This window comes from Girardinichthys multiradiatus, chromosome 5 (assembly GCF_021462225.1).
Source record: "Girardinichthys multiradiatus isolate DD_20200921_A chromosome 5, DD_fGirMul_XY1, whole genome shotgun sequence".
Classification (NCBI taxonomy): Eukaryota; Metazoa; Chordata; class Actinopteri; order Cyprinodontiformes; family Goodeidae; genus Girardinichthys; species Girardinichthys multiradiatus.
This window is the reverse complement of record NC_061798.1, coordinates 33,370,494-33,390,081: the sequence shown is the minus strand read 5'-3', so window position 1 is coordinate 33,390,081 and position 19,588 is coordinate 33,370,494. Positions and strand designations below refer to the sequence as shown.

The following is a 19,588-nucleotide window of genomic DNA, read 5'->3' as shown; positions in this document are numbered from 1 at the left end:
CCATCGTATTTACCCCCCCCCCCCATAATAATACTTGGTTGAACCACAATTTGCTGCAAGTACAGCAGCAATTATATTTTTGGGTGGGGGGTGGTGTATGTCCTTTTCAATTGTGCACATCTTGTGATTGAATTTTAAAAGCATTCGTCTTTGCATAATAGCTCAAGCTCAGTCAGACTGGATGATGGAGAGTATCTGTGAACATTAATTTTCCAGTGTTGCCAAAGATCTAGGTCGGGACTTTGACTAGGTAATTCTTACACGTGATTAAGCTTTGATTTAAACCATTGTATTGAAGCTCTGGATGTATCTGTAGAGTCATTGTCCTGCCGCAAAATAAACTTCCACCTGGATATGTGGGTTATATATATATATATATATATATATATATATATATATATATATATATATATATATATATATAGTGTGTGTGTGTGTGTGTGTGTGTGTATGTGTATGTGTGTTTTTGGTTGCAGGTTCCTATATATGGAATTGATTTTGGCAGCAACGCAGACACACGCTCATGCACTCAAATGCATCCACTCCCACAACCCCAACATCCTCCACAGCCGCTGCCTCTCCTGGGAGTTAAATTGATAAATGAGGTTCAGACACAGAGTTGTGCACAGTGCAATCATTTTATGTACCTGTGCCTCAGTTTTTTAAGCTTGACAAAAATATATATTAGTTATATATTTATATGATTGTGCACACCCTATGTGCTCTTGTGCCACTAAAACAAAATAGGGGTGTCTTTATGTTTGTGGCGTGTTTTCCTCTCCTTCTATCCCTTAGTTCATTAGTATGTATGAACAACACAAAATAACTATTTTTTAAAGGAGGTTGGATCAATCAGAATTGCCTGGGGCTGATCAGATGTATTGGATATCGACCTAGACTCAATGAAGACGTCAACTTCACATCCTCCACTTCACTCACAGGAGAGCAGTTCCCAGGGTCACATGATGTGTTTTAAATTGTAATATCCATGTTTCTTTTGCTATTGGTGTGGCCACAGAGATAAATCAAGCATGGAGAGGCAGCAGTATGATGATGATGAGGAGGAGGAGGTGGATTAAAGTCCTACCCCTAACCCCCCTTACACACAAAAGAGATCACGGCCTTTAATGGAAAAGCTGGATAATGGAATAACTGAAAAAAGTAGCCTGGAGGTTATTAATGCCAGTGATCTCCAAACTGCTGTCTGGGGAACTCCTGGGGTCCTCAAAGGCAGAAATTAAAAGGTCAAATCAAAAATTAAAAGTACTCTGTATTTGACCATAAAAAAAAAAATAATAATATTTAATAATAATAATAATTTTATTGGTATAATATCTGTTGGATCAACATGAGGTAGCGCATGAAAGACTTCAGAGGTTTGTCAAAGAACATTAGTGAAGAACAGCATATTTAGACCAATGAACACACTAAGATGGTCTGGGTTAAAGCTGTGGAGTTTAGTGCAGGTCTTAAAACAATGTCCTGGACTCTGAACATTTTACAGCGTACTGTTCAATCCATTATTTGAAAATGGAAAGTCTATGGCACAACTGTAAACCTTCCAACACACAGCCATTAACCTAAACCGACAGGTTTGAGCAAGGAGAGCATTAATCAGCACAGCATCCCAGAGGACCATGGTAACTCCAGGGGAGGTGCAGAGATCCACAGGTGGGGGTATCTGTTGTCTGGACAACCATTGCAAATAAATTTCGTAAATAGGGACACACTATCCCCCTGGTGACACAAGGGGTTGGCAGCATCATCCTGTGGCGATTATTTTCTTTAGCAGGACAGGGAAGCTGGGCAATGGATGGAACTAAATACAGGATAATCCGGAAGGATAACATGTTACAGGCTGCAAATGACTTGAGACTGGGTAGAGGTTCACCTTCCTCCAGGACAACAACTCTAAACATGCAACCAAAGAGGAAGTGGAATTGTTTCAATCAAATGACCAAGTCAAAAGCTAGGACTTCATCTAAGTGTGCATCCTAGTCAAGATTTAAAAATACATTTTTCATCCAATGACTGAGCTTAAGCTACTTTACATAGATAAATGTGCAAATATTTTCAGTCTGGTGGTGCGCAAAGCTCGTAGAAACATATCTTAGAAGACTTGTAGCTGTAATTGCAGTGAAAGTGGATTGTACTTAATTTTGACTCAGGAGGCTCCATATAAATGCACACTTCACTATTCAGATTTTTATTTGTAAAAGATTTTTTAAAGGATTTAATTTTTTTCCCCACTTTACATTCATGCAATGCTTTGTGTTGATGCGTCACATAATCCCATAACAAAATACATTGCAGTTAGTGGTTGTAATGTGAAATGTGACAAAGTGACAAGGGGTATGAATACTTTTGCAAGGGATGAAACATTTCTTTCTCCAAGAGTTTTCACAGACTTTCTGTCTAGTACCTGATCATATTGAATAAAAGGTTTTGTTGTTTGTAAAGAGTCTTATTTCTGATGTATGAATAAACCAAGTGTTAGCTCAAGGAAAGAGTCAACATTGTGTCTCTACATGACAAACAAATTTGAAAAAGTGATAATAAATCAAATACTTTTATAGAAACAGTTTGGCATAAATACGTAATTTGTCCCTATTTCTTTGGTTGAAACAATAAGACATTTTAAAAATAAAATGGTGAGTTTGTTAGCACTACCAAGCTGATTTCCAAAGGAGACATACAAACAGGAGATGCATAACTGAATAATGATGCACTGCTCAGGGATTGTATCAGGTCTCGTACTCGTACTCGTCGTCTTCCGCTTTATCTGGGACCGGGTCGCGGGGGCAGCAGACTCAGCAGAGACGCCCAGACGTCCCTCTCCCCAGACACCTCCTCCAGCTCCTTCGGGGGGAGCCCAAGGCGTTCCCAGGCCAGCCGAGAGACATAGTCCCTCCAGCGTGTCCCGGGCCGTCCCCTGGGCCTCCTCCCAGTGGGACGTGCCTGGAACACCTCCCGAGGAATGCGTCCAGGAGGCATCCGGTATAGATCCCCGAGCCACCTCAACTGGCTCCTCTCGATCTGGAGGAGTAGCGGCTCTACTCCGAGCCCCTCTTGGATGGCCGAACTCCTCACCCTATCTCTAAGGGAGTGCCCGGCCACCATACGGAGGAAGCTCATTTCCGCCGCTTGTATCTGGGATCTCGTTCTTTCGGCCATGACCCAAAGTTCATGGCCATAGGTGAGGGTAGGAACGTAGACCGACCGGTAAATCGAGAGCTTCGCTTTTCAGCTCAGCTCTCTCTTCACCACAACGGACCGGCACAGCGCCCCTATTACTGCGGCAGCCGCACCAATCCGTCTGTCGATCTCCCGCTCCATTCTTCCCTCACTCGTGAACAAGATCCCGAGATACTTAAACTCCTCCACTTGAGGCAGGAATTCCCCTCCAACCTTAAGAGGACAAGCCACTCTTTTCCGGTCGAGAACCATGACCTCACGTGCCTCGATTTTGTGGTCGTCATGAGGGGTTCTTGAACCGCTCTTTGTCTGACCTGTCACCTAGAGCCTGTTTGCCATGGGAGACCCTACCAGGGGCATTTAAGCCCCAGACAACATAGCCTCTAGGATCATTCGAGCACTCAAACCCTTCCACCACGTTAAGGTGGCGGTTCAAGGAGGGGTATCAGGTCTATGCTGGATTTTTCTTGTTTCTTAAACAGACATAAATTTCAGATGCTGCTGATTTGCACTTTTTTTATACTCCACCTATCCATATTTATATTTTTAACACACACACTGTATAATTTGCTGTCATAGTGAGGTACAAGCACTGTAAAGAAAATGAGTGGAAGACCTTCTCAAAACCAACAGAACTATTGATCAAGACCACCTTAAAATATGAATCGGGTAATTTAGAAGCAAATAATGTTATTACTGGTAATGTTATTGTACGGCAATACAGTGGGTCATGAGGGAAACAGGAATCATAGAACAGATTGAGGGCTTAAAGCCACACTCAACCTTCATGTTTATTTCAACCAAGACATTTTGATATTCATTGTTTGATCTGTTTTAAACTAAGTAAAAGAGTGATCCACTGAGCTTCATGTGTGAACAGGTGACAAGCCCCTGCATTAGACTTCTACCCTTTATTCTTACAGCATCAAAGCCTTAAGAAAAGCCCCATCAGGTTAACATCAGTCCTGCATGTGGAGACTTAAATGAAGACTATATCTTTGATATTTGTTTGATATCTGTTTCCCACTGGCTGCTTTGATTCTCCGCTTACCCTTGAAAATTTGACACCACACTGACCCTCAATGAAAAGTGATGACTGAGACATGTTGATATGATCGGTCATTCATAGTTTTCCCACTATGTAAAGTGAGACGCCTTTCATGTTAGTTCCACAAAGTATTCATGTACAACTGTTTTAAGGTTGGAGGTATAATCAGCAGAGATGTCTACAGTGGATTGTTCTGAATTTAATTATTACCTTAAAACAACCACCAAATGACCTGATTAAGCTAACAATTTTTTAATATTATCTATAAAATTTGGAGGTTTCCCAAAATGCAAGAAAGCTAAATCAATGTTTTTAAAAGTGATCTACAGCTCAGGTGGGAGAATGTGTTGACAGGAAAACCATCTGCTGCACCTCCCAAATATGGCCTTTATAGAAGAGTGTCAAGAAGAAACCCATTCTTGAAAGAAAGTCATAAGCTTGTCAGATAGGACCTAAATTGCAAACACAAAAAGTCTGGTGGAAAACTGACATTGCATATCACCATGAACACACCCTCTGCACAGTGAAACATGTTGGTGACAGTATCATGCTATGGGCCTTCTTTTCTTCAGCAGGGACAGGGGATCTGACCAGGTTGCATCTGGTTGGAGCTAAATACAGCAAGATGCAAAAAAAAAAAAAAAAAACAGTCTTGAGACTTGTCGGCCTAGATGCAAAGACTGCACATCACCCTGAACACCCCATCCGCTGTGGGGATGCTTTTCTTCATCAGGGCCAGGTGATGGGAAAATGATGGAGCCAAATGCAACACAGCATAGCATCATGGATTCATTTAAACTGAATTTTGATTTTTGATAAGTATATATTTATGTATTTTAAAACATAAAAGCTTGGGGTAAGATATATCAAAGTGTTGCAGCCAGTCTTTTAATCTTAAAATCTTAGATTGATATTTTTTAAAGATTGTAATTCGGAATTTTACAGAAAGATAAGCTCTTTTGCTAGAACCATAAAGTCCTTATTGCCAGCTTTTGATCTTGTCAAAACATTCCCCAAATGTATTTTATTGATTTATATTAATAGTACTTTTATTAACTTTTGTATTAAGCCCTCATAGCAGCTCAGTGTCTCAATCGTATCCAAACAAGCCATCTGGTCACTTTACCTCGCATATGAGTTTATAATTTACAGTGATTCAGATTAATCACTCACTCTCACTCAACCGAGCATCAATGTTGCTAATCGAGGGGACTTCGCTCTCGGCCTCGCCATCATCTCGCGATGAAACCGGTCGACTCGCGACACTTGAGCTGCCTTCAATCACAGCAACACTGACTCAAGCATGGCCGCTTTCCGCAGAGCGGCAGCGCTGGCCGGCAAGCTAAATCTTTGGTCTTCGACGAAAAGCGAGCTGCTCGGGGCTCCGAACATGCATGGACGAAGGACTCGGAGGTGTCTGGCGGCCGGGCTGTGTACCGCAGCGGGAGGCGCCCTGGCTTTGTACTTTTACAACGAAATATGGAGCGGCAGGAAGAGGATGAGGAGGCGCAGCATCAACGGCTTGCCGCTGCCTTCCATCCCGACCGTTGAAGCTAAAGAGAAGGTAAGTGGACACAAAAAGAAGGCAACCAGGAAACCGTTTAGCTTATGTAACACGTAGCGAGGTAGTGCTTCTGTGGTGCAAAACGTATCAGTGTTGACATAAAGGCCTCTGAGGGCGAATATCCGACTAAGAGAAGTAAAGTGTTGAGTGTTTCCTTCATACTTCCGTCTTCTTCCTACCAGTTTCCACGTTTTTTCTTTTGGATTTTTTTTTTTAGTGGGTAAAGTGTGTCACTTATTTGCAACACGCACGGTGGAAACAGTTTGCTCACTGTTTGGATGCAGTGGAAGGAATGGCGCTCTCCGCTCACGCTGGTGCTGAAATGACAACTCGCTGCAGGCTGGCGCCCAGACACTCCGCTCACACTATGCAGCTGCAGACGTGTCAGGCTTCCAACTGTGGCCAATAAAACAATCCAACACATCTTAGTGGACGTAATAATGTTCAAAATGCAAATTCAAGCCCTTCATAAAAAAACTTAAAGCAGTTGTATGTCTAAACAAACGATTTTATCTGAAATATGAATAGAAAAACTGACACCGTAGTCTTGTGTGGATTAAAAATAAATGTCCTGCTGTTTACATTAAAACCTGTGAAACGTTGTGAGCCATATCCACTAAGAACTTTTAGATATTGCCTAGAAATGTTCAAAGAATGATCTCCCATGAGTATTCAGATTTTTTATCGGTCAGAATAAATGTAATTTAATGGATTTACATCATTCCATGTATGCAGGCCAAACGTCATGTTCATTACTGTAGAACAGTGGCATTTCTTGCATGAATGGCTCCAAGCCAAGTCTCTCCTGCAGATTACGCATATATTTATATATCAGAGATGATGACTTGAGCTTTAGATTCAGACTCTAGTCACACATAACTAGCAAAAGCACACACTCTAAAGACTTGAGACTTGTAACCTGTCACTAAGCTTTTATTAATAAATATTTCATGTAATCATGAGTGAAAACAAGCTGCTATGTAAGTTACAGATGATAGCACTGCATCCATGTGTTTTATTGTGAAAGGATGCACTTGAATTACTAGCTATATCACATTCTCCGACCATGGGTCATAAACTGCTCGTGTTATCTTTGGCTCTATGAGATTGATCACACTAAAGTCTCTCGAACTATATGAATTATAAATTACTTTAGCTGTGTTTCTATCCTAGATGAGGCCACTAAAGGAGCAACTACTTCTGTACGCTCTGCTTGTTCTGTAACATAGAAAGTACCCCTGTGTTTTTTGTGTGTGTGCTCTGTCTTCTCAAACCCCCAGTCAGTCGTAACAGATGGTCACACACACTGAGCCTGGTTCTTCTGGAGGTTTCCTCCTGTTAAAGGGGAGTTCTCATTTTCGCTGTTGCCACATGCGCGCTCAGTATGAGGGATTGCTGCAAAGTTAACGACTCAATAAAATAAACTGTCCATTCTCCTTACATGCTCGAGCAGGAGTCAGTTAGTCAATGCAGCTGGCAGGGTCAGTCAGTCCGTCATTTTCTATACCTCTTCTTCCATGGCAGGTCGCGGGCAACCTGGTGCCTATCTCCAGCAATCTATGGGCGGTAGGTGGGGTAGACCCTAGACAGCGCAGCTGGCTGGGTTTCCTGAGATAAAATTATTGTTACCAAGTGGAAAAATAAACTGAATGGGTCTGCATTGTTTTATAACTAGGATCAAACTGACTTTGAACCTATTTATGTATTGGATTTGAGTTGACACTACTTGTTTTGTGAAGTTCCTTCAGGCAACATTTGTTGTGAATCAATGCTATTTAAATAAATTGTGTTGAAAACTGAATTTAATTGCTGAATTCTAATTTTGGAACATTGCCTTTGCTGGTTTGGTTAATTGTTTCTGAAAATACTTTCAGGAGTTTCGGAAACAATTTCTCAAGTGATGATTTCTGATTGTGTACATTTTCTGACCAGCTAGGATTTAGATAAATTCTAATTTTTCTCCAAAGACATTAATTATTACCAAAATAAAAGCATATGTTTTGTAATTAGTGGTTGACTTAAAATTATCTTGGATTTTTTTCTTTATGTGTTTTGCATACATTTGAACATGCAAATAAATTATAGCTTAATTAATTATTATAAATTTCAGCTTGATATTTACAAAACTATTGATGGATGTGTCTGTTTACAAAAAATGGCAATTTCAAAATATTCAGTTCTAAAATGTTTGCAGTCTGGTCCACTTTACTTTAAAATCTGATTTTACTGGTAGTGAGGAGGGTTGTTTTTTGCAAAAAGCTAAAATGTTTTTTCTAGCCATGATCAATCTTATTCATAATCTTTCAAGTAGATACACAGTATTAGCACAGGAAATCAAGCAGTATTCCAAGCTTTGGAGATCTCATGGAGCACTCTTTAACTTGTCATCTGGAAAGATGACTGCAAGCCTCCCAAGACATGGCCATCGACCCAAACTGACCGCTCAGGCAAGAAGAGCGTCAATCAGAGAAGAAGGCAGGGGACCCGGTTTAACTTTGGAGGAACTGCAGAGTAATAGCTGAAGTGGAAGAATATGTCAAGACGTAGCTGTGCACTCCACAAATCTGGTCTTTACAGAAGAGTGGCAAGGAGCAAACCATTGTAGAAGGAAAGCCAAAAGAAGTAAAGATTGCAGTTTGGCACAAGTTATGTAAGGGACACAGGAAACATGTGGAAGAAGGTCCTTGGGTCAGATCAGGCTACATGCAAAACACTATGGGCCTGATTTACTAAGATCCCAAAAAGGAAGCGCTGAATTGCGTGTGTTTAAAACAAATGACATTTTATTAGTGGGCATTTTGCAGATGATTGCTTGCGCCATTGATAACAGGTGCAAAAGTGGTGCAGACAGCCTTATTTAAATTAGGATTTTTGCATGTGCTACTGGCTGTCACCGTGGAGAGTTTGGACACATTCAGCTGCGTGAACTCTCTGCTGGAGCCCAATTTTTTTCTACATTAAACAATATTTAAAAATAAAAATTACCTTCTCTGCCGTCGCTGCCATCAGTTCCCCCTAAAAGTGTTTTGATAGTTGGCATTTATTCGAGTTCACAAGCCACCGCCTTGTCCCTCCCTGCTACTCCACTTTGCTGTCATGCAGTGTGGAGCGCAGGGCCAAACAGCTGCAGCTGCCTCCACAATTGTCTGACCTGCATGAGACAGAAAGGTCAGTGTTTTTGGAATCCCAGAAGGGACAGTGTTAGGTACATTAAAGGAAATAAAATGAAAAACTTTCAGGCACGCACCAGATTCTATAAGGTGAGCGCGGCTCCATAATGGTTTCACGTTCTCTGGTGGCTGTTAATGTTCACGAGTTTTTTCCATACAAGATACAGTACTGTGCAAAATTTGTAGGCAAGTCTGAAAAAAAAAGCTGTAATTATTTTATTATTATTTTCATCAATCAGCAAAATGCAGTGAATGAGCAAAAGAGAAATTTAAATCAAATCAATATTTGGTGTGACCACCCTTTGCCTTCAAAACAGATTAAATTCTTCTAGGTACACTTGCACACAGTTTTTAAAGGACCTCGGCTGGTAGGTTGTTCCAAACATCTTGGAGAACTAACCACAGATCTTCTGTGGATGTAGACTTTCTCACATCCTTCTCTCTTTTCATGTAACCCCAGACACACTCCATGATGTTGAGATCAGGGCTCTGTAGGAGCCATACCATCACTTCCAGTAATCCTTGTTCTTCTTTATGCTGAAGGTAGTTCTTAATGACTTTGGCTGTATGTTTGGGTTCGCTCACATAGCAATTTGTAAATTGATAAAAATAAACAATCATTTATATTTCTGAAAGCATTCTTTGTTTACAGCATTTTTTCACACCTGCCTAAAACCTTTGCACAGTACTGTATGTCATGGTTTCTATTTGTGACCTGCTCCAAATAAGCCCTCAGAAACGGCCTTGCTCGATAGATAAAATGTCTCTACTGTTTAAATTTCTGACTGTCCAAATATTTTGACACGTGCACATAAGTTTCTCTCTCTCTCTCTGTCGTCTGTCATTGTATCTACTGTTTGCCTTCTTCTCTACACAATGACAGCAGACATGTGTTCGTAACGCTGTGCCAGTTTGCACCTGCCTTTCAAACATGCCAAAAAATAGAATCAAAAACAGCCACTACAATACATTTCACGTTTGATAAATCACATTGCATGTGGTACATGATGACACCTGCATATCCTCTACGCAGTATTTTGGACATTCCAATAATCAGAATATATTGTGTGCATTGATGAGGGCAAAGAAGCTAAATGGATTGTGCCTGCTACTCTGCTTGTTTGACAGATGCAATCCTTGATGCACACCCCATAAGGTTTTTGCAGGCTACCAAGTTTGCACCTGGTTTTATACATGCAAACCTTTGGTAGATCAGGCCCTGTGTGTTGCATAAAAATACCACTGCACATCATCCTCAGCACAGCATTACAACCATTAAACATGGTGGTGACAGCATTGTCCTGGAAAAAAAGCCATTAAAGGCTACAGAAGACTTGAGACTGGGGCTGAGGCTCCACCCTTTCCTTAGCAGGAAAAATAACCCTAAACATACAGCCAGTGCTGTAATTGTTTAAATCAGAGCATATTCTTGTGTTAGAATGGTCCAGTCAAAGCCCAGTCCCAAACCCAACTCAGAATCTGTTGCAAGACTTAAAAAATGACATTCACATGCCCTGTCCATACAGTCTAACTGAGCTGGCACTGTTGTTGTAAAGAATTTTGGGCAAAAGGTTTAGCCTCTGTATGAACTTGCAGTTGTAATTCCAGTGAAAAGTGGATCTACAAACTATTGAATCAGGGAGATGGGGAAAGACATACACCAAAGGTCTTCAGCATCACAACTCAAATCAAGGAAGGCTGTGTTGAGGACTGAGGCCTCCCTATATGGGTCGCACGCTCTACCGCTACACCACACACCTCGCCCAGAACACAAGTTGATTTATAAGCGATACTGAGAACACCATGAAGAGAAAATAAAAAGCTGCAGATGTGAAGGGAAAACACCCAGATGCCAAAGGGGAAAACACCTGGAGCATCTGCTGTGCAGTCATGAGAAGTAGGCAAGGCATCAGAAACAATTTTAGTTGTGGATACACGACAACTACACAAGAACAAAGTGTACCATATGAATTCCAGTCGATGTTCCCCACAGCTGAATAATTCTCTTTTTCAGGGGAGTCTGCATACTGTTGTTTATACCATGTTGTTTAGCAGGGGATGTAAGCCTTGTTGCCTTTGCAAAACTTTCAAAACTTCATTCATTAGTGAAAGTGAAACCCATGGGTGCAGACGCTCGTAATCTTCATTACAGTAAGTTGCCATAAAGCCAAGTATTCATCTCTTACTCATGCCTTCTAGAGCTCCTTTGGTAAAGGAAGCATCAAAGCTTTATGAATGAACTTGCATGCTCATTAGCATGTTTGCTGAGCTGAGCAGCTCTCTGTGTTGGGGCTTGTAGCCAAGCAGGTTTAAATTTGGAAACCTCTGTGGTAATTGCACAGTTTCATGCATTACAATCTCTTGGTGTAGCACTGCAGCAAATCAAGCAGAAGCCCCAAGTCTTTACTGAAAGAAAGAGAGAGAGACTAATCAATTAGAAAGTAGTACCGGCTTGTGTGTGCCCGTATACTCTTGTTTAGCTATAGCAGAAATGTCGATGCTATTTATAATCTCAGAGAGCTAAATAGTGATTTGGTGGAAATGCTCATTATAAAAGTTCAGTAGTAATGAATAGGCTTTTTCATTTCTGTTCCTGCAGTCTTTGATATATTGGAGAGCTTTGTGGACACAGAAAGCTTTACAGCCGAGGAGGGTGAAAGTCCCCACCACTCACTGGCTAAATGGGGTCAAGTCTTAAAGTTTCTGGTAAATCTGATAAAAACACAAGGCAAAGTAGCAGGTTTGTCACCTCTCTGACTTGTGGGTTGATCAAATTGAATAGAAGAAGCACTGAAGCTTGTGCATCATAGTCATAAAGGCATCATGTCAAAGACAGAGTCAGGGAGCTAGCATTAACCTGCTATTTTTGCCAACTCCTCCCCAAGCTTCACGTGTTTCAGGTGACATCAGCTTTCTAAAACCCAGTTAACCCTGATCTAAAGCAGAGAAGACTGTCAAGAGACTACAGGGGAAATAAATATTGGTAAGGAAAAAAAAAAAACATCCATAATATTATTATTGGTGTGTGGGTTAGGCAGAACACAATCACAATACTAGTGTGGGCTGTTTGATATATTCTATATGGTTTTACTGGACTATCCTTGGACTTTTTCTTGACTTTCATAATAAGCAGTTTTTCTATGCAACACAGAAATTTTAATCCTGTCCAGAGATCTAATCCTGTCAAATTGTGAACATTTTTTTCTTTTGAACTGTTTACATTTTATTGATTAACCCCACAATTACAGAAACATTTTAGTTTTGGGGTGTGTTTTCTTGGTTAAATGACGATTTCAGAACAAAGAAACTTTAGCAGAAAGACAAAAAGGAAAATTTGGAAAAATAAAAATTTAATAAGGCCATAAAGACATATGAATGGTATATTGTTGAATAGAATAGAGAGCTTAAAGACATTTAATACACAAGCTTAATTTAATTTAGTTGTTCTTTTTTTTTTGTAAACAAGTCAAATTTTCACAATTTTAAAATTTTTGTTTCCACTCTGGCTCTCAGTTCGGGTCCTGGCTTTAGGTTCAATTTAACAGATAGTCCAATAATTACCATTTCTAAAATATGTTATTTTCAAGAAATGTCATATAGTGACTGATCTTCACTGACCAAGGCTATTTCACATATGTTGAACTGAACAATACACACAAAACAAATACTACTGGGGCTATTTTTAGAATTAGCTTACCAATCATTTATAATACCCTGCATGCAAATAACTTATTTAAATTTGCCTAATTCCTTGCATACTGATCAAACTACTCATGCAAATCATTGCAATCAGTGTGAATTTTTGGTTTTATGTTTTGCAGGCTCGTCCATTTGACTTCGAGGATGGAGACGTTTACATGTCGTCCCACGAGCATCGTTTCCGGATGTTCAGTTCGGTGGAGTACGAAGGACAGCTGTACATGACTCCCCAGAACTTCATTGAGTCTGTTACCATGAGTGAACCAAGAAGTATGAATCAGACAGTTAGCTCTTACATTCTTGTTTTAAGAAATCTGTCTGCAGACCACGAGTATAAAAGTATGCCAACATTTAGAGTTTAAATTTAGTGTTTTAGTATGTTTTGTGTGGCACATACTTTTATTTAAGATACAAAACAATTATTTTCTTGGGGCTGGTACCGATGTTATGTTGGAATATACCCGCTAAAGTAAGCTTTTGTTTTTTTCCATTTCCATAAAGCAATAATAAGCGGACTTAACTGCATCAGCTACCAAAAACCGATGCAAATTGTTATATTCTACAGTATTTAAATTATTTTACAATAAACAAATGAAGATTTTATGTTGACAATTAAAATGCAAAAATAAAGTGAATGCAAAACACAGTAAATACAATACAAATTAATATATGGTTCTCAATAGTCCAAAAGAAAACTAAAGTCTTGGCAGCATCCTATGAGTCTGATTCCTTGTCCTTATCTCTTATTTTTCCAATCAGAAGTTTACATTCATTCATCGCTATCTTTCATTAACGCTGAGAAATTCTTCCTTTTGGGTGGAATGACCATACAATAAACAACTTCACTGAGATTAAAAAGAAACAAGATTTGGGAGCACAAGTTTGAATTTAATGTAGATTTGAGGCCTGGTGTGTAAATTTGTCATAGTGATTAGGTTGGAGCCATTTCAGAAACTTAATGTTAGCCTGCAATATGAGTTCCAAAACCAGATTTGGCTTGTGTTGGTGATCATTGTCCTGCTGTGTGCAATGTTTAAACATTTGATCCAAACTGTCGCCCTCTCAGTACAGGAAATTCATTAGGGTGTTAAAGGAAAAACTCAGGACCTACTGAGGTTTAAACTTGTTATAAATTACAAAAATACCAGTGCCTCTGTCCACAGTAGAGCAACTTTAGCATCAATATGGACAGAGGGTGCAGGCTAAGAAAGAAGGCCCTGTTCAAAACCTGGCACCTTCAAGTTTGCTGAAATTTGCAGCTGTCCACATCGAAAATCCAAGAACATTTTATGATCAGACAAGACAATAATTGAGCTATTGGTTTCTGTCCATTTTGTCAAAATAATATGTATATGTAGATGATGAACTTCTGATAAATTGCCTTTATATTTTATGTGGCTACTTATTGCTCCAGCAACAGTTTAAGCATCACACAAATAAATGAAAAAGAATGTTTATTTTTATTTAAAACTAAAATATATATATATTCTCAAGATTGTGACTTCCGACTACATTTAGTTTTAGCCCATTGTAATCTTCAGAGATATAGTAATGCTTATAAACAAAATGTACTTTTGATTAGGCATAAACATCAGGCTCCAAATGAATAATTTTCTTTAATAAACTTAGTATAAATCTAGTTCTGGTGCCTTTGTTTGAATTATATTTTAGTTTTGATTTGTTTGAGAATTTTTAAGATCACCATTATTGCTCTGAATTTGTTTCTATCAGCATCTGAGTTTATTTAATGCTTTTATTTTGACATGTGTTAAAGCTGTCAAAGGTTTAAGGTTTTATAAGCACATCTTTGCTGATTCTCTCAGCCTGCTGCTAGTTGTAACAGATTACGTCTGAGCAGCCAGCCTCAAAGCAGATGCTTTGCAGCTTTTGTTTAGTCTGAGGTTAATGTTAGTCAGACACACATTCCATTTGCTCCCATATACTCTCTCTTAACCAGTAAATATCTAAATTGGTGGAGTAAGCTTGAGTTTCCCAGGTTTAGAAATGTTATTGCACACTGATGCTATCAAAAACAATTTCTTTTTTCAGTGGTCATGTGATTGAATGGCGTGCAGACCGTGCACCTGTATTTGTGTGTTTACATCTCCCGCTGGCTCGCTGTCATGCGATATAGCCGCTCGTAGCCTGTCTGAAGCCGCCATCGTCCGCTTCCCTCTTTGAAGTTGAATTAGATGAACTTGTTGTATAAAACAGAACAAAAGTATATGTGCTTTTACAGGAACATTCCACATACTACAAAGGCAAGCAAGGACCACTTCAGACAGTACAAATGGGTCCGCTGTGATGAGTGTATATACAGCAAGGGTGTGTGTGTGTTTGTAGATGTGTGTGTTGTGACTGTACCCTGCACATTAGGACCCTTTTCTAGATCATACAGATGCTATCTGACCAAGCCCACCCAAACTCTCTTCTCGTCTTTCTGTTTCCCCTCCTTTGTCTTGTTCCTTGGCAGACAAGAGGCCATGGAGGTCCCTGACCAAACAGGTGGGAAACACACTTAATATCCCTCCTTCTCCTGCTTCTCCTCACAGTCAGGCAACCTTTGCATGTTACATCTGTTGCTGGCTTTTCACTCTCTACAGAGTTTGTTCAGTTGAACATGCTAGATTTGCAGGGTCAGCACATGTGTAAAACAAACAAGCTGCAAGGTTGCACCTGTCCTTTGTAATTTTTGCATTTTATTTTTTTTTTATATATTCTTATTTTACAGTAGTGGTTATATCTTTGGTCTTTGCTCTGAAATCATGGCTCTTTTCCATGTTCTATACATCATTCATTTTTATAACATTGCAAGAAGCAAAAAAAAACATCAATATCCTCTTCAATTTAGCACCACACCCCATTCAGTGCAGCACAAATTGGCGTAATTTCTGAAATTACTTGGCAGATTTTCTACACTAGTATGCACTGATATCAACATTTTTGTTGATATACTGTCTTTTCCATTGTACTAACTTCTCAACTCTTTCACTATTTCTTTATGAAGTTCAAAATAGAGCATGGGAGCCTGTGTCTTTTCAATGTCTAGTATTTTTTTAATGTTTTTTGTGTGTTTATATCAGGAGCTGGAGAAAATCTTGTCAGACACTCCTCCTGTATGGAGAGGATCCTCCAAACTGTTCCGTAACCTGAGAGAAAGAGGTCAGTAGGGATGCACACTCACAGATTTGGATGTAAACAGCTCATTACTTCTCCCGGCATTTGCAGCCCCCTGTCTTGCAAATTGCATTTATTGGATGAGAAGATCCTTATCGGGTTATCTAATTAGAGCTACTTTTTGACATAAACACGTGCAAATTCCACTAACCTGCAGATTTTTACCCCGCCATGTCATTAGTGCTTTTTGCTTTGTGAATCAGATACGAAGACAAAGCGAATAATAAACACTGTTTATGAATGTCTTATAATGACAATGACTAGTTTCCCAATAGTTGTTATAGCAAATGGAGAAAAGATTTATTATCAATTTTCTTCTCATGAACAAATAAAATCCTTCCAGTGCCGGATGTGTGGTCGAGGAGATTAAATGAAAACTGAGTTCAAGGTGACTTTCTTCTCTTTCAAAGAAGCTTTCTTATGTTTCAGTTTCACTTACTGCTTGGCTAGCTTTTTCCTTTTCATTTAGGCAACACGACATCTGGGTTGTTGTAGAAAAAGATAACAGCTTGAGCTAAAGATTCACCGATCAGAATCTCGTGGCCCATTTCTGACCTCAGGGAACCAATGTAGAACAATGTTTTTATAACAAAGACAAAATGATTACGGAGTTGACATCTTAAACTAGCTTTAGCATCTTATGTCAATTAGCTTTTTTACCATGGCTAACATTTCAGCAGTCTTTATCTGTATATTGTAGAGAATGTTGATGCTTTCATAACTCTGAGATTTCTAAGTCCACCATGCTCCATGATAGACAGAGGCTGAAAGCTCAAAAAGATAAAAACAGAGCAATTTTAGCATATACACTTTTAAACCTTCCTGTTATTTTCTATAAGTGTCACTCTCTTGCAACCTAAATGAACCACAGTCAGGTCTCGACATGTTGTAGAAACTATTTTTAAATAGTTTCTGACTTAATTTTAAGCATCCATCCACCCATTTATTTTCTATACTCGCTCTCTGTGACCTTGTGACTATCTCTAGCGGTCATGAGGCATAGTACATCCTGGAAAGGTTGCCAAATAATGGAGGTTACGGTCAACTGAAGGTTATGCAAAAGCGGAAGTTATCCTAATTATGCCAAAAACATAAATGAGAGACAAAAGCGTTTTGGACTCACAACACTACTGCAAACATTATTTCCATTGTGGCTTTTGTCATTGTGTTGTGCTGTGTTGTGACTTTTGTTGTAATGCTGTTCCTCTCAGCTAAACAGCCTGCTGAAAAAATCAACCCCCTTTTCTTTCCTCTCCTCTTATGAAAGATGAGAAATAAGCTTGCCCTAATTAAGCATTTGCTACAGGAGCACATAACAGAAATCGCACAGTCAGGGACTGATTCCCTATAGTGATAATTACACTGAAACAACACACACACACTCTGGGAGAGGCTAAAAATAGCATGTCGTGTGTGATTCACTCCCCCTCTAATGATACCAAAATTATGCTCAGGTTTTATCTTATGTTAGGGTTTGGTTTGGTCCATAGGGACACATGTAGGAGGACTCTTATCTCCCCCTTTTCATTTGGAAGTGTAGAAAGAAAACAGGAAAAACAAGTGAGTAAGAAGTTCAAAAAATTATCATCACAATGATTGTGAGAGTGTGGAGAAGCTTAGGAACCGATACGATGTAAGTATAAAATACCATTATTATTAAATTCTGACAATAGCTTTCATTCAGAAAACTGGTACTGCACAGTGTTGCCGGAACACAACTCATTATTTCAGTGTTTTTCTGTATCTATACTAGCTTATACTGGCTGCACATTTACATAACAAACATAGACAGCAGTAGTGCAAATCAATATTGTGAGTAAGCTGACATCTCATTTCTTTTAAGCTCAGCATTCAATAAAAGATATTTTCCACTCTTGAAAAAATGTCCAATAATGTGTTGGTTACCTTAGTACTAAATGGCATCTATACCATGGATTAGGTTTGTTTACCTGTTTTGTAATGTGACCAGAATTCTGAAATAGTTGTGATTTTGTTGGTCTGACATATGGAGTAATATGGCATTTCTTGCAAGTTTTTTTTGTTTTTTTTGTTATTATTGTATCTCTGTAACTATGTCATTACAATTGACATTTTAAAGATACTTGAGTCATACAAAAACCTTTTTTCCATTTTTGGTCTACAGTGTCTTGCAAAAGTTTTGAAACATGTTAATTTTTGTCACATTTTGTCACTTACTATTGACAACAATATATTTTATTGAGATGTTATGTGAACAACTAAAACAGAGTAATACATAATTGTGAGCTGGAAGAAACATGACAAATAGTTTTCAAAATGTTTTACAAAGAAAAAGTGTAAAAAGGGTGCAGAGTTTAATCTAGTATCCCATAATAAAATCTAGTGCCACCAACTGCATTCAAAACTCTCCTGTATGGATTATGATTGTTGATTAATTAATATTTATCAAAATCATTATTAAAAATCATAATTTAGAAAAAAATATTTTCTTAACCAAAAATCATTACTTATGAATAGAAATCAGAGATGCACTCTGGTGTGGTGGTTATGGGCTCAAAGCCCTCAATAATTACAATTAGTCAAGTATCATTAATAATTTATAATTATTAAACAAAACCACGCTAAATGTCACTGTTTAATCAGCTGCTCCACCGAATGGTGGGGGAACTTTGACCTTATTTTGACAGATAAATCACTGTGGCACAAAATAAACACAGATGCTTCTCTTTATATATGTGAACATTTATTGAAACCATTTAGCCCTGATATAGTTACTATTCTGGTCCAAAAACCTTCACCTTACTAAACATGCACTATTCTACAAAAGAGTAAAATGACTACCTAAACTAATAATAAAAAGAAAACATACATTGAGTGTCTATGAAGATCAAACCAGTTTTTGGACAAAATGTGCAATTTGGGTTAACTTGGAAAGTTGAGCAGAACCACTGTACAGGGGATGCGTCTCGATGACGGCAATCAGCTAGGGGAACGGTGGGGCCGCGCCCTTTCCCACTAACAGCTGATTGCCCCAAATCTGGAACAAAGGGTCATAAAACTCTGAGGTGGTAACTCTGTGGAAAAACTCAGTAATAAAACTGGGACAAAGAAGTGGTCAGGCCATGAGGCCCAGACTGCAGCTTGTTTCAAATGAAAAACTTCCAAAGTCCAGCTTAAACTCCTGACTGACAATCAGCAGGGTGAATGCATCCAACTTAAGCGCAACTGTTTGTTGTGCTTCCACAGTATTCAAACAGCATATCAAAACAATTCAGCATATAACACTTTAATCAATATTGCATGCAACAAGTTCATACCTTGGATTAACTAATGGTGATACTAATTCACCGTAACTATGCCTCACCCTGCCCAGACTTCTAAACACACTTATCCGATTTAATATAAAAAGAACAAAATTACTTTGACATTGATTTCTTCTCTTCACCGGCTTGAGGATGGATCGTAGGTCTGAAGAAAAAAACGAGGGGGCTGGAGCGTCACGCGTCCATGATCACTCAAAACGGTCAGCTTCTCCTCCGTCCAAGAAAATATGAGGAACCGTTGAAGTCGACTGAATCAACAAGGATGAAAAGTCATCTCCTTGGCAACACCACTGTGGGTTTTTACCTGCGTTGGAGTGTTGCTGGGGTCTTCGCTTATGAATCTTCTGACCTTTTTGTATCAGACAGAAATCAAGCTTGCCTTGTGGAGGAAAAGTTAACTCGCCTGCGAGCTTAAGTCTCTCCAGATATGCGC

At 39.1% G+C, this 19,588-nt stretch overlaps 1 protein-coding gene across 12 annotated transcripts in view; it reads left to right on the top strand.

The window, feature by feature from the left end:
* The first annotated feature begins 5,487 nt into the window (after window positions 1-5,487).
* Window positions 5,488-19,588, top strand: part of micu3a (mitochondrial calcium uptake family, member 3a) — a 38,355-nt gene continuing 24,254 nt past the window's right edge. For 6 of the 12 annotated variants that reach the window (XM_047365827.1, XM_047365823.1, XM_047365825.1 and 3 more), the window contains exons 1-4: window positions 5,490-5,807; window positions 12,799-12,946; window positions 15,150-15,181; window positions 15,760-15,838. In XM_047365827.1, the coding sequence (XP_047221783.1) occupies window positions 5,547-5,807; window positions 12,799-12,946; window positions 15,150-15,181; window positions 15,760-15,838 (520 nt within the window). In that variant the 5' untranslated portion in view covers window positions 5,490-5,546. Of the gene's footprint in view, window positions 5,808-12,798; window positions 12,947-15,149; window positions 15,182-15,759; window positions 15,839-19,588 lie in introns of all 12 variants that reach the window. The other 6 variants (XM_047365821.1, XM_047365816.1, XM_047365815.1 and 3 more) reach the window with 3 other exon arrangements.